Source organism: Antennarius striatus, chromosome 23 (assembly GCF_040054535.1).
Source record: "Antennarius striatus isolate MH-2024 chromosome 23, ASM4005453v1, whole genome shotgun sequence".
NCBI classification, from domain to species: domain Eukaryota; kingdom Metazoa; phylum Chordata; class Actinopteri; order Lophiiformes; family Antennariidae; genus Antennarius; species Antennarius striatus.
In genome coordinates this window covers 4,760,495-4,775,486 of record NC_090798.1, presented here as the reverse complement: position 1 = coordinate 4,775,486, position 14,992 = coordinate 4,760,495, and the positions used below count along the sequence as shown (strand labels likewise).

Below are 14,992 nucleotides of genomic sequence, written 5' to 3'. Positions count from 1 at the left end.
AGGCTTGAAATGATGTGACAGCAGCATCGGATCAGCATTCAGCAACCAGCCTTCACAGACAGGAGGGTCCAAAGAAATGAAGATGGAACGACTGAACTTACTCATCTGCCTCGGTCTGATTTGTGTGCTGTCTGAGGTGAGTCTCATGGTCACAGTAACACTTCATCACATTATGACAATTCAAAAGCTAAAACAGTTGAATTTTCCATTTTCCTAACACATTGAACAAGGAAATGTTGAAAAATATAGTTTGTTTTCAATTAAATTAATTCTAATTAAATTGGACAACAAAATGAAGAATATTAAAATAGAAACAATTTACTTTAGTGAAATCTAATTTTTAAATTTCTGAGTACCAGTCTGTGTTAATGTGGACTAGAGAGGTCATTTCCTGTAATATATTCATATGTTGTTGTTGTTGTTCTGATGAGCTTGTGGTTCTTCTATTGACATACTATTTTATCATTTGTTGTCCTTGCTTACACATAATTTTATTTCAAGAGAAATAAAAATACTGAAAAATCTACAAATACTGTTATTGTATATTGAATGCTGACAAAATATAAAGCTGTTTTATCTGCAAAATCCCCACAGTTAATAAAAGCCAGGTAAGAAAAAGACAGGTTGATAAAATGCCATCATCATCATCATCATCATCATAATCATCATTATTATCATCATCATTGTCGCATTATCACATTATCATCATCACAGACATTCTCATTTTATTGTCTTTCTATAAAATAATTGTAAATAAATACTACAATAATAACTGGAATCTTAAGAATTGAACCTCCCTTTTGTAATGTGTTTGTTTTGCTAATAATAAATGTGTTTAAAAGCAGTTATTAACTCAAAGCAGTCTTAAAATTCAACCTAAATTTGATTTTTTTTTTCACAGAAAATGTAAACATTATCTCCAAACATTTCTCTATACATTTGAATTGTTTTGATATTTATTTGTTTTATTAACATTTAATGCAAATAAGCAATGCATTATTGCTTGTTGGTGCCATTCATGGGCTGCCATTGAACTTGTGTGTTATCCATTCACTGTTTTTGTCCAGGCCACACTGCTAAATCCCAGAGGAGCTCGACCAGTGGAGCCCGGCACCAGATCCGAAAAATGTGACACACAGAGGGAGTGGCCGTTCTGCACAAGTGATGATTGGGTATAGTCTGTTCCTCCATGTATTTGTTTCTCACATTGTGCATAAGTGTTTAAATTTTATCCTCTTCACTTCTTTTCTGGTTGTCGAAATACAATCTGAATTTTACATTTAAAAATTTTTATTTTAAAAAAATATTTGATATAATTTCACGTTAACCAACTGAGATGTTCCTGTCTGAGATTTTGATAATCTGATTTGGTGATAACGTGATTTCCTTGCCCTTCTTCATCATGCCCATATCTTTCCATGCATCTTTAATCTTTCCATCAGGGCCCTAAATGCCCATCAGGCTGCAGGATTCAGGGTCTGATGAACAAACATGATCACGACGTGCTGAAGAAGATCGAGAAGATCCGCAGCCTCCTGGATCAGAACAACGCCAACTACCGCAAGGCTGACCAAGTTTCCAAACAGACCTACGACTACCTGAAGGAAAAACTGGTCATTGATAGTAGTGAGTGTGTCTTAAATTGTAGAACAGCTTTGTTAAAGGGACATAGTTGTTAGATCCAGTTCATCACAATTTATGGACTGACACAGGAGCTAGCCCGCATTATGTTAACGCCAACAGTTTTGTTTTATTTTTTATTTTTATATTTGCTAGTGACTGATACCAGCTTATGTTAATCTTTATAACAGTTTGTACTGTTGGCTTGCGTTTAGTTCATGAGTGAAAAGTCTTCAAAACACTCTTACGTGCTACAAAAAACATCAGGTGCCAATTGTAGGTACATCAAAACAGTTGTAACAAAAAACAATTTAAAATTCATTGACTTGAAGCCCCATATTATTTGGTCAAAGGTTGAATAATTTTATGTTTCCCCAAGATAGCAAATCTTTAAAAATGTTCCTTACCACACCTCATTTTAAGTCCAACATCCTCCGAGCTACACAAATGTGTGTAAATCTAATTATGGCGGTCACAAAAAAGGAGCACTAACACATTAGCCAAGTGAAGGGACGATCAATCATTTTGACCTCCTTGTTATCTCTGAATCCATCAATTCATCCAAATGCATCCTCCTTCTTCCACCAGATAGTGATAACACCTACTATGACTTGGCGCAAAATCTACGTCAGAGGATCACAGATATGAAGATCAAGATAGACAGACAGCTGAGGATCCTGAGCGCCCTGAAAGATCGAGTCAAAGACCAGGTCGATGACATGCAGAAGCTGGAGGTAAAACCAAATAGATTTTGCATTTATTTCTATTGTTTGGACAACAAGGCCTCCAACTACACTCCTTAGCTCACAGAATGATACACAAAGCAGGAATAGCAACTAAAGGCAGTGGATATAGAAGATACAAGTTGAAAATTATTACTTTTTCAGTCCTCGAGTTCAAGTTAATTAATCAACTACTCGCATGAATAATGTCTGCAGTAGTCTTTCATGTAAAAGTAATCGCTACACTCTCTTGGTGTCTCTTCCCCCAGGTGGACATTGATATTAAACTCCGTTCCTGCAAAGGATCCTGTAAAAAGTATTCTGAGTACCAGGTGGACAAGGAGAGTTATGTTGCACTGGACAAGCAGGTAAATAGCCACCAGAACCAAGCATAACTACAAGAAAAAATCCAGACTTAGCATTTTAAATGTATGTTCAATTGTGTCATGATGTGTCATGATTCAGATTTGTTTAGGCTTGTTTAAATATTTCCAAGCACAGTTAGTTCTAATTCAGCTGTAAAAAAAATAAATGCTAAACTTCAGCGGCTGTGCTAAATGAAGACCATAAGGGGTGATGTTACGAAAAATCAGAATTCAAGGAATATGTCAGCATTTTGTTCAAATTATGCCTCTTATCCAACTGGTTTATGTTTAAGATTGAGCATTCAGCCTCATCACATCGCTTCAAAGGTGTCACATTAAAAAGATTTTTTTTGGGACAATGTTCTGAGAACTTTTTGTGTTACCATCAATAATTCTGTAACACTATTTTCATATATCCTTACTCAGTCATTTCAAAAACAGTGACACAAACCTGACTTTGAAAGATCAGCAGCAAACACAATAATTTGTTTGCCTTCCCAAAACCAGCATCATTAGATTCGTCAATTTTTATTTGTCTTTTTCTTTCCTAGATTAACCAGCTGGACGCCAACATGGGTCAGAGCATTGAGTCTGTGGGAACGCTTTTTGTGATGAAGAGTCAGCCGATGGAAGCCACCGGGGAAACGCTCTTTAAGTCTAAGGATGTGGCCGCGCAGAAGAGCGAAGTCATGTTCTCTGGGGTAAGAAACTTAGTATTTTGGCTTGTAAAAGCATCAGTATCTTTTCTGTTTCTGTAGGAAACAGGTTTTATTTTTTGTCTAGGTCATTGGCATGAAATCTCATTAAAAAAGATCAAAACCAACAATCTTAAGCAGTTTCTGATTTGTTTTTACTTTGTCTTATATATATTGAGATGATGGAAAAATTCAGTACATACTTCTCAGTCTTTTACAGAGCTGTGCTAACACCCTTGCTGAAGTTATTTTTTTCTTTGTCAGGTGAATACGATGAAATTGGTCCTTGTGCAGGATGGCTCCAAAACATCCCCAGCAAGCATCTCCAAGGAGCCAGGTACTTCCTTCTCTCATTCTACCTCCTCATCATCATCATCAATCCTCCCTTCCTCCTCCTCCACCTCTACAAAACACCATTCCATCACTGAGCTCAAAGGAGGTGGCGATGGTTTGTTCGATCTGCAAGGATTTGAGGGCCAACCAAGTACAGCGCACGTGTCCACCAAATCCGTCAGCTGCACCAAGACCCTTAGGAAAACCATAGTCCAAACAGATGATGGGCCGGTAGAAAAGACGGAAGAAGTGATCGGGGGAGGCCCTGAGTGCTACACTATGACAGACACTACTAAAAGTGGGCTGGCCTCCTTGTTCCCTACTATTAACATGCATTCATCCTCCTCCGATGGTACCAAGGGACTCCCTTTTGATCTTTCCGGTACTGACTTCCTGAATCCATTTGGTGATGACATCGGCGCTTTCAAGTCTAACACAGCAGATGATGATGTTCCTGATATCCAGGCCCGGAGTGTGAAGACCGTGACTGTCGTGCACACGACTGATAATGTAGGAGGTACCACAACATCAAACCAGGAGTAGAATTTGCAAGGACACATTCAGCTAAATGACAGGTTTTAGCATCCGCTAGTTTACTAGCTAGCCTTATGTAACAAAATAATGAAGTGAGTTAGATACACATTTGCTTGAGTTTAAGACTTCATTGTGATATATGATCAACTGGAGATTTATTTTTTTTTAACTTTTTGAGTATCTAAGCAGGCAATTAGGCAAAAAAAAAAATCCCTTTTTTAGTATTAGTAAAGAATGTTTTTCCTTCTTTTTCATTCTGTATGACTTTCTACAGAATGACTAGCTATTTTTGATTAAACAAGATCAATCAGAATCCATCTAAGAAAACTGAACAAAATTAACATTGGTATCCCAGCCAAAATTGAAATCTTGGCACTGCTCATACTAGCAGCAGAAAGATAGTTGCAAGATATATAGATGTAATCCCACCCAAGAATCAATCAGTGATTCAGAGCACATGCAATTTTTTCTCATTAGATTTAGCAATCATTTTGTCACTGCAGTCAACATGAGATAGCAGTGCCAAAGCTAACTTGGGGCCCGCTGTGTACCTCTCTGTTTACAGATTGTGCCAAAGTTCGCCAGCAACAACTGAACGGAGAAAAGAACGGCCTATTTAAGATCAAACCTGGTGGCACAAACTCTACTAAGGTAGTGGAAGTTTATTGCCAGCAGGAGGGGCTTATTGGCGGATGGCTATTAGTTCAGCAAAGAGAAAATGGTACAGTCAGTTTTAATCGCACGTGGGCTGAGTATCGCAATGGGTTTGGTTCAGTTGATGCAAATGGCAAAGGGGAATTTTGGCTAGGCAACCAGAATCTCCACCTGCTGACAAATCAACGTGAGACCACAATGCAGGTAGAGCTGGAGGATTGGGAGGGGGGCAAAGCCAGTGCTATATACACAGTCAGGGTCGGGTCGGAGGAGGAGGGCTACCCGCTGTACGTGTCCCAGTACAGCGGGGATGCCGGAGACGCTCTGCAGAATGTTAATACATACCTGTCTCACAATGGCATGAAATTCAGCACCTATGACAAAGATAACGACAAATGGGAGGAAAATTGTGCAGAGATTTATGGGGGTGGGTGGTGGTATAATAACTGCCAGACATCTAACTTAAATGGGATTTATTATAAAGGCCTGTATGACCCCAGTAAAAACACACCGTATGAGATTGAAAATGGAGTTGTGTGGTCAACATATAAACCGGACAAATATAGCCTAAAAACAGTCAAAATCAAGATTAGACCATCTGATTTTTAATGACACACAGAGAGAATAATATCAGTACCTGTAAAAGCACATTTATCATTTATCATGAGAAAGCAGGAGCATTAAAAGGAGATGTAAATGTCTAGAAACAGTAACGTACTATTTCAGGTCAAAAATCAAAAGTGTTTCAAGGCCTGTTTGTAAATCATTCTCAGATTTCAAAATCATGTCAAACATGTGTAAATGTCAGTGATCTGTTATCTGATGACCTGATGTGTTTCCCAGTTGCTCAATGACTGAACTCTGCTCAATCAATAAAGATTTAATATTCACTTCAGCTGCTGTGGCTTGCTCTCTTATTTTTGACAACATAAGAAGTCACACAAAACAATGCACTTTTAACATATTTTATTTATCATGGACATTTTTGTAGTAAAAGGCAATATAATTTTTTAATTTTAATTTTAGAATTAAAAAAATACAATTATATACAATTACATTACTACAACTTTGTCTAATGCAGCTATTTAATTTACAAACAAATACATAAATTTCTTGCCTTTATTTGAAACTGACTAGTAAATAAAATCCCTTTAATATAGAAGCATAAATTCCTATGTCTGTAGTTAATTTCAGTACCTGTAAGCTGAAACCTAACCCTAACTCTTAAGGTTTTGAAATTGAACAAATTGAACAAATTCTTTTAAAAAGAAAAGTCTTTAAAAAAGACTTTAACTCCATATGGAGTAGAAAATGTTCCAGGCACTTTTTTTTTTTTAATTCCTGGAAAAAAATGGCATTACAAGTTGTTTTAATGAATCAGAGTCTAATAACAAATATTGTATAAAAGCAGTAAAAGTGAAAGTAGATTTAAATAGGATATGTTGTTTCTAATAGATACTGGAGGAGACGTATATTTCGTTTGTAAAACTCACACTATTGTAGTACTTAGACATGTACAATATTTGATTTGACACAGTTTCCCATAAATCAAATTCTCACAGCACTTCACTTTAACTACTCTAAAAAAGTAGAAGTTATTCTTGTTTGAGTGCCCAATTTATTGTCTTTATGCAAGAAATAAAATCAACCAATAGCGAGATAAGAAACATTCAGACATTTTGATGAGAATATGTTGGATGAAATTTCAGATTATTGGAATGGTTTTTGAAATGTTATTTCAACACGAAAACCTCTGCCAAAACACATTTTTTGTTACATGTGTGAATTTTAGTTAACTGACAGGAGGCCTGCTTCTTTGTTTGTCTGCAGTGTGTTTGAGGCTGAAGCAGAAGAATAAAGACGGCCAACAGCCTTCAAGACACACTTCAACATCCCGGATGCAAAGCTGTCCAATGAAAACAGCAGATGTTCTGTGTTCAGATGATGACTGGGTGAGACACACACAGCCACATGTTGAATTCAACACAAATGTATAACTATTAAATAATTATAATTGATCCTGAAGTTCGCTCATGTGAATGAAGCCACACTGTGATGTTATTATATATCGAGAAATGGTTTTACGCTGATAATCTTCATCTTCTCCAAAGGCTTCTAAATGTCCCTCTGGCTGCAGACTCCGTGGTTTGATCACACAAACAGACATTGATATGGAGAAGAAACTGAGGAACGTGTGCAAGATGGCACAGATTAACCACGATGCAGCTGAGAAATCTATGACTGCGATGACACACATGTACAGCCACAACCGGAGAATTCTAGTCAACAGATACGGTTAGATCTGTCTTACCTCTGACCCTCCTCCTATCCTTCCCCTCACTACCACTCAACACTACCTGTCTTTAGCTCAGTTCTATTATACTAGAGAGACTAGGGGCAACGATCAGGAGGTTCTGAGCAACAAGTGTCAACTTGTGGCTTGCCTTTAACCTTTTAAATTTTAAAATTTAAGATTTAAAAAAAAAATCCACTTTTGGAAAATAAGATCTAATGGATTTCTGCGATAGAGCGACAAACTATTTATCTTATTATTTACAGTAATTTAAACGTTTATGAACCCTCCCCATACTGATATTAAACCACCTTCTATCTGTAATACCTTTTCCCACACTCTTATAGACTGTTTAATGTACTTTTGTGTCACGTAAGTCCGAGACTCACAGAACGGAGCGCACTTCCGGATGCCGTCAGCCAATAGAATGTGCGTACGGTATCAAGTGACTGCCTACTAAAATTTGCGATTAGGTGAAATTGCGAGCGTTGATGCGCAAAGGCACAAGGGCACACTATATACAGCTTTATGAGCTATAATTTGAATAATTATGGGTAAATCCAGAATTTTTATGTATGGAAAATGCAGATGCATTGTGCCTGATTGTATACATCTGATCCTTCAGGGAAATATTGTCAAATTTATGATGTAGAAGTAACGAAATCTTGAAAGATCAAGTGTATGAAATATAATGAAATGAATATCCTAACCCTAACCCTAATTGTAACTGTATCCATAACCCTAACGCCGTTCCTAACCCTTAATCCTTAACCCCTTAACCCCATCTTTGTTGAGCCTCAAAGCATCAACAGTCCCACCTTCTACTTGGCTGGGTTTTTTTTTGTTACCATGTACCAAACAGAAACTAATGCATGTTAATTAATGCTTTATTGACCTCCAGTGTCGGAGCTTAAGTTTGTGGAATATGCTGAAGGATTGGCCAGAAACGTCACGTCTCTACGGGAACGATCATCCAAGCTGTCACAGCAACTCATCAAGCTGAGCCAGAGAGTCCAGAAACAAGTGGAGGAATTGTATAGAACAGAGGTGACACCATATTAATGCTCCTTGTTATTAAAGATACCCTTATCAATAGTTGGGTCAAGAACTTCAACAAAAATCCCACTGAATGGTAGGGTTGGGGTTTTTAACCTATTTATTCACTTACAAATCTGCAGTCATGAGTCATTATGCAAAAACCTTTGACTGAATACACAGTGTACAAACATCATAACACACAAGGGCCGTCAGGCTTGGACAATCTGTTTGCTGACACTAATAATCCTGAACCAGATAATTCTAAGTGGGTTACAGTTGTCTGGTGCAATGCTGGACTTCATCCAGTGAGGCTAAAACAATTCCACTGGGATTATGGCTACTGATTATTAAACAGATAGCTGCACACAAACTAGTCTTATTATATATTCAAATTTATACTGGAGCAATTTGTTAACTTTTTGTATGGAGCTTGTTGCTGATGTAATGCTGACATCACCAGGTGGATATCGACATGAAGCTACGAGCCTGCCGTGGGTCGTGCCATTTGACCTTACCTTTCAGTGTTGATCATCACAGCTACCAATTGCTTCAAACTGACATGGACCAGATGGAGAACACTCTTTTTCAGAAATGGAGGACAGTCACGCCTCATGAAGACATTCCACATATCAGACTGAAGCCGGTAGATGTGGGCCCAGCACCACACGCAGAATATAAAAGCATCCCCATGGTCAAGAAAGAACTGTTGACTCAGTTTGAAGACATTGGTCAGAACAGAATTGTTTTGGAGGAGACTGAAAATTAAAATGTTTGAATGAGGATGGTTTGCAAAGAAACAGAAGTCAGGAGGAGAATAATTCACTTTGTAACTTGAAAGGTTTCATATGAATAAACATTGTTGTTCATTAATTTTATTTTATAAATAATTTTATTTTATAAAATTAATTATTTTATATACACTGAGTATATATATATACACAGTATATACTCAGTGTATATATATATATATGTGTATATATATATATATATATATATATATATATATATATATTTGTGTGTGTGTATGCATATGTATATACTGTATACTGTATATGCATTTTCCATATATACACAGATACACACACACACGTATAAACATACATATACAGTATATATATATATATGTAAAAACATTCTGATTTTTTAAGCTGAGTGGATGTGACCCAACCGAAGAGTTTGCATAATAACTAGTTGTGACTGTTCCGGTTCTATGACTTTAAAAAAACGTTTTTATTACTCTTTTCAATAACAATAGAATGTCAACTGCTTAGTGCACTGATAATCTACTCCTTTTAAGTGTTTCATTATTTGTGATTATTTATTTGTGCCACCTTATTTTGATAAAATCAGAATTGCTGTAGCACACAGTAGATATGCTGCATACTTTTCATGTGTGTTCACTTAATAAAAGGCAGTTGTGACAAAACTGTTTCCTGTGATAGCCTGAGCATCATTTTTGTTCTTTTTCAGTTCCTCAACACTGGTTTTATTCTATTATTAGTTTTTCCTTCAAAACCTTCAAGTAGATGATCCTTACCTTTTATTAGGGTAATGGTTATTTCTTAGTCATATGGTTTATTTTTTCTCCATGATCTGTTTCCTATTTATTCGCAGTGAATTTTTTTTTAACAAGAACTTTGGGGAAAAACATTTTATTTTAAGCAGTAAATCAACCAGACAACAGTGTATGTTCCTCAATGTATTTATTGAGTAGCTGAGGATGGTTGGCATCAACACATCCTGGAGAAGCACACTGATGACGTCACATATAACAAGAAACGGCAGATTTTAGTACATTTTCACTCAAACATTCAGAATTTTTTTTTATCTCTCAACATAACTTCGTCTGACATTTCTCATTTCTCTTTATTTAAACTTTAATGAGTCTAATGCTGTGTGATCAGATTTCCTCTTACAGTACATTGGCATCCAGACTGAATTGTGTGAAAATGTGACATAAAATTCTACATTAAATAAATGTCTGACTACAACCCATGTTGTGTCATTAAAGTGTCTTTTATTTTGGCGGGTTCCTTAATGTGTTATATGTGTGTGTGCGCATGCATCCACATTATCTGGAGGCAAAGAAAGGCCTTATCTTCATGCTGATGGCCTTTAATGAATACCAGCTCCCCTTCCAGTTCATCCACACCACACCATCATCTGTGCCATGCTTGGCCATTTTCCTTGTGTAGGCTCCGCCCATGTAGTATCGGCCATTGGGATTGGCTGAGTGGCAGCGGTTATACCACCAGCCGCCTCCATCCTCTCTAGAGCACTGTTTTGTGGGATCACCTGGGTTCCTGGTTCCAGGAAAAAGGGATGGAGAAATTTGTTATGATATTTCATTGTTCCATCATAGATGAGCCACTTATAGTTCACATTAAAATCACAGTCACTCTAGCATTTGAAGTCAATCTCATATTTAAAAAAAACTGCTTAGACCTGCTTCCTTAGCAGTTTTTTATAGTCTTAATGCTAGGTAAGCAATTAAGTACCTCATTATGTGTCCTGTGACTTTAAATGAACTTGTTGAACTACATATTGTATACTCAAAATATTGTGATGTGTAACCTACATTGACATCACATTTTCGTTTGTGTACTACTTTTTTGTATCCTGATTCGATCTGACTCACAAACCTGAGGATATGAATTAACACCTCTGCCACTATTTAAGTGATAATTTACATAAAGAGCATCATGTTGTGTATTGAAGAAGAGTTGAAGGAAAGTGTATTTTGGGGTAAGAAATCAAGAGGGAAATAAAGTAATTTTCCTATAGGCTCACATAAAGACTTTTTTCAAGCAGTGACATTGCCCCCTGCTGGCCTTTGGACTTAAAGCAATTTAGAACTTCTGTGATTTAAACTTGCCTGTCTTGGAAACTCCATTCATATTTTACACAATAAATGTCTTTTTGTCACCATTGTAGTATAGAAATATTTGAACACAACACAAAAGAGCACCTACCAGTTATCATTGTCTCTGTCATAGGTACTGAACATCATGCCATTATGAATAGTCATGGTGCGATTTTCACCAAACAGTTCCGATGATCCCTGTAGGAAACAGTTGCCAGCAGTACCAGAGTAACCGTCAGCCGACATCACATAGTTGGATGCCTCTCCTTGGACGGTGAACTGGGAATACTGGGCTGAGACCTAAATGGTGACCAGACGTGACTGTTAAATTGAGAAGGTTCTTAACATAGACATATAGATAGATGTACTTTAATGATCCCAAACCAGAAAATCCCCATAAAGACTCATCCCTGTGTGGGCTCAAACCACCAACCTTTCAGTTAACAGCTGAACGTGCTAACCACTAGTGTCACAGAGACTGGCACCACAACCCCAGGTTAACATTGAAATGACAATAAAATGCAAATTGGTTTAAAAGTCTGTGATCATGTATTACTTTAATTATGTCTTTAGCTATTCTCATTAAAAAACAGACAGAAAAACAAACCAATGAAATGGCACCTAGCTTACTTTTTTTTTTTTGACTGACTCCAAAGTGGGCTAGATGGTTTGTTTGATGAAGAAAAAAAATCATGGACATGTTATCAGTTAGTCAACCAACCTTTGCCCCTGACCAGTCTTCCATCTCAATGAGAACCTCGGTTGGGCCCATCTTGGTCATCTGACTAATGCGATCAATACCCAGCCAGTATTCACCTATCACACGATGAAGAGAGGTACACAGGTCAAATGCTTTCACAAAATGGTTTTTGGTCATGAGCATGAGTTAGAGCTCCGGTTTCATATTTTGAAAGTCTTACCAGGGGTCTGACAGTGACCCTTGCCAGTATCAAAGGCAATGTTGCCGAAACCACGACGATATTCATCCCAGCGCCGGCCGAAGTCCACACTGCCATCGAGTCTGTTCTGGACGAGAAGCCAGCCTGGGGACAAAACATCAGAGACACTTCTAACAAAGACCAAAACATCAAATTAACTACAAAAAACATCATTTAGATTAACTATTGGTGCTCAAACAGTTATATTCTGACCTCCTTTCTGGACAGTCTGATCACAGTAGACCTTGTATGGAGGGTAAAAGGCATCGGGCTGGATCAGGTACATTTGGGAGTCTACTCCTCCACGACGGAAGATGTCCTCACACTCCTTACCTAAATCAGACATGAGAGCAATCAATCATAGCAATACTGCAGAAGCACATGCACAAACACATTGTTTTATCAAGGACAGACCAATAAGGATTTAAATCAAAGCCGTAAAACCCAGAATATCTGAGTTAGTCAGTGGCGTTGGCTAATGTGTATTACTATGCAGCGGGGAGGGAGCCGTTAGCTCTACCTCAGGTCAGCATATTGCATCTATCACACATATTTCTGAGCATGCTCAGTCAATGACACTTAAATAAATCATCAGTTTGTTGTTGGTTTCTTATAACTTATTCATATTGTAATGTGTATCACGTCCTCTAGAAGGCGTAACACTTACCAGACACTACTGGGATGGGACAACTGGTCTTGCATGGTTCCTTGCATTCCTCAGTCTGACTCTCGATGGCCTTTTCCAGCTTCTGGATCTTCTGCCTGATCCTCTCCAGGACCCCCTGCAGGTACATCACGCTTTACATTAGACACATTTATAACTTTTAAGGTTTAACAGAATCCTTCCCTTCCAGGAAGTGACATTTACTTTTCATTGATTGATTGATGACTCCCTGTTACCTGCAGCAGTCTGATGTTGGAGGGGAAAACCGTGTCCACCGTCTGCTTGATGTAGGCATGTTGATCCTCTACCAGATCTGTAAACTGGCCAACCACCCTGCTGTTGTCTGAAAGAAGAAAGACAAAAGAGAAATTATTGGGGGGGGGGAGGTTCAAGTAAAAAAAGTAAAGCAAAACATGGTTATTTTATTTTATTTTGCAGATCTGTGGCAGCAGAAATGTGTTTACAAAAAAAAAAGAGGGCATTTCTGTAGAAGTAAAAGAAAGGTTTCCTCCCCTTACTTGTTGGTCATTGGGCCCAACATGACGTAACTTATGCATTTGCTAAGAAAACTTTTCTTTCTTTCTTTCTTTCTTTTCTTCCTTCCTTCCTACCTTCTTTCCTTCCTGATGTGCGCAATGCATAAAAACAGTTAAAGAGGTTTTGTTCTCACCATTGATGACTCGCTGTCTCTCCCTCAGAGAGGTAGAAACACTGGTGATGTAGCTATAGACGTTATTGGAGGATCTGGACAGTTCATCCACCTGAGGCTTGAGTTCATTAATACTCTATACAGGCAATGAAACACAAGAGAAAATCAAATCATGATCTAAATAAAAGCAATGTGACCAATTAATTTGATGCATTTATTTTGTTTTCATCAAAAATGATGATTTTTTAATTTTTTTTACCGTCTTGACATTTGTCTCTTGCTTCAGCAGAGCCGTCTTCAGCTCACAGCCGTTAGGACACAAAACACCCTGATGGATGGAAAACCATGCTTCAGCCAAAATGCATATTTTCTGTCCTTTCCTTTAATTGTTCAAGCAGAACTTTTTTTTTTCCTGAATACATCCCAATACAGCTTCTGTTAGGTAGGATACTGTAGATTTGAAATTTAACCTTCTAACTTCTGCTTGTATTTGTTAATCAGAGGCTTGTCCCTTTAGCGATCAGTATAGTTGGTGTCCTCCTACCATCTCCTCTGCGCCATGAGTGCATCCTCCAGACTCTGGTTGTTCCTCCTTCTCCACCACCTGTGGCTTTTCAGGTGATGTTGTACCGGGGCGACCGCGATATCTGAATGACAAGCAAGAAATGTATCCTTATGGTAGTGATTGGATCATTTGGAAAGTTAGGAATAACATGCATGTTTAAGATCAGTTGAAAAATAAAGTTTACTTGAGGTTCTAATTGTGTTCCTTTAATATTATGTTTTTAAAGTAACAAGTTCAACTTGTTGGGATGGGGTCGGTATTTCCGTTTGCTCTATTCAATCATACCTGCCCCTGCCACTAGTAGGGGGTGGAACATATCGGCTTGGGTTGTATCGGTCCCTGCCAGTTGTTGGACGGTGACCACGAACGCCTAAGGTCTGTTAGGGGAAAAAAACACAAGTAGTAATAAAAGACATATTGAGCAAATGTCAAAATATGGAAAATCTTTGAAATAAATGGAATCGTTTCTACATACAGTGCTGTTCTTTTCTGAGGTGACCTGTGTGTCCTGTGGGGGACAGAAATTGAATAAAGTTAAATTTTAGCAATATGTTAAACAGTGTAAAGTAAAAACTGTTCATTTGTGTCTTCTATCTGACTTCACAGATATAAACAAACTGATCGAGGCCCTCAGACTCTCACCGTGTCGTATTCGTCATAGTCCTCATAATCTTCGGCCCAGGCCGCGTACGCACACAGATACAGAAGCAGCAGCGCCTTCATCTTCGCCTCTCAGTGAACTAGTTCTTGTCAAATTCTCTGTCCTCCTGCCCTGACTCCCCTTTCTGTCCCTGAAATCTACTTTGACCTCGTATTTATCTGTTGTCTGTGTGTCAACATCCTCCCACTCTTTTATTGATCTTGTAAAATCGGTCAGTAACTGCTGGGACAGTTTACCCGAACCGAGTCACCGCTCAGTCTGGAGTTTACAAAGGAACAAAAGGCCAAAAGGACTGAGTTTACTGATGACTCATAATTTTCTGAACATCATGAAGATGTTTTCATTCGTCATTTCACTGAACTAAAAAAATCTTTGCCTGCTGTTCTTCCCCCTGTGAC

The 14,992-nt window shown here is 37.9% G+C and overlaps 3 protein-coding genes across 3 annotated transcripts; 2 read left to right on the top strand and 1 right to left on the bottom strand.

The window, feature by feature from the left end:
* Window positions 1–5,818, top strand: fga (fibrinogen alpha chain). Its single transcript, XM_068308871.1, has 8 exons — window positions 1–136; window positions 1,068–1,172; window positions 1,443–1,626; window positions 2,209–2,354; window positions 2,612–2,710; window positions 3,259–3,408; window positions 3,667–4,252; window positions 4,835–5,818. The coding sequence occupies exons 1-8, from the start codon at window positions 77–79 to the stop codon at window positions 5,530–5,532; spliced, it is 2,028 nt and encodes a 675-aa protein (XP_068164972.1). The 5' UTR covers window positions 1–76; the 3' UTR covers window positions 5,533–5,818.
* Window positions 5,819–6,731: 913 nt separating this feature from the next.
* LOC137590912 (fibrinogen alpha chain) lies at window positions 6,732–9,118 on the top strand. Its single transcript, XM_068308762.1, has 4 exons — window positions 6,732–6,875; window positions 7,035–7,218; window positions 8,118–8,263; window positions 8,715–9,118. Exons 1-4 carry the CDS (start codon window positions 6,822–6,824, stop codon window positions 9,018–9,020), a joined length of 690 nt encoding a protein of 229 aa, XP_068164863.1. The 5' UTR covers window positions 6,732–6,821; the 3' UTR covers window positions 9,021–9,118.
* An 822-nt stretch (window positions 9,119–9,940) lies between these two features.
* fgb (fibrinogen beta chain) lies at window positions 9,941–14,733 on the bottom strand. Its single transcript, XM_068308097.1, has 13 exons — window positions 14,576–14,733; window positions 14,409–14,441; window positions 14,219–14,310; window positions 13,913–14,015; window positions 13,628–13,696; window positions 13,390–13,504; window positions 12,956–13,062; window positions 12,723–12,837; window positions 12,269–12,388; window positions 12,038–12,160; window positions 11,839–11,933; window positions 11,227–11,417; window positions 9,941–10,557 (listed from the first exon to the last, which is right to left on the bottom strand). Exons 1-13 carry the CDS (start codon window positions 14,654–14,656, stop codon window positions 10,326–10,328), a joined length of 1,476 nt encoding a protein of 491 aa, XP_068164198.1. The 5' UTR covers window positions 14,657–14,733; the 3' UTR covers window positions 9,941–10,325.
* Window positions 14,734–14,992: the final 259 nt, after the last annotated feature.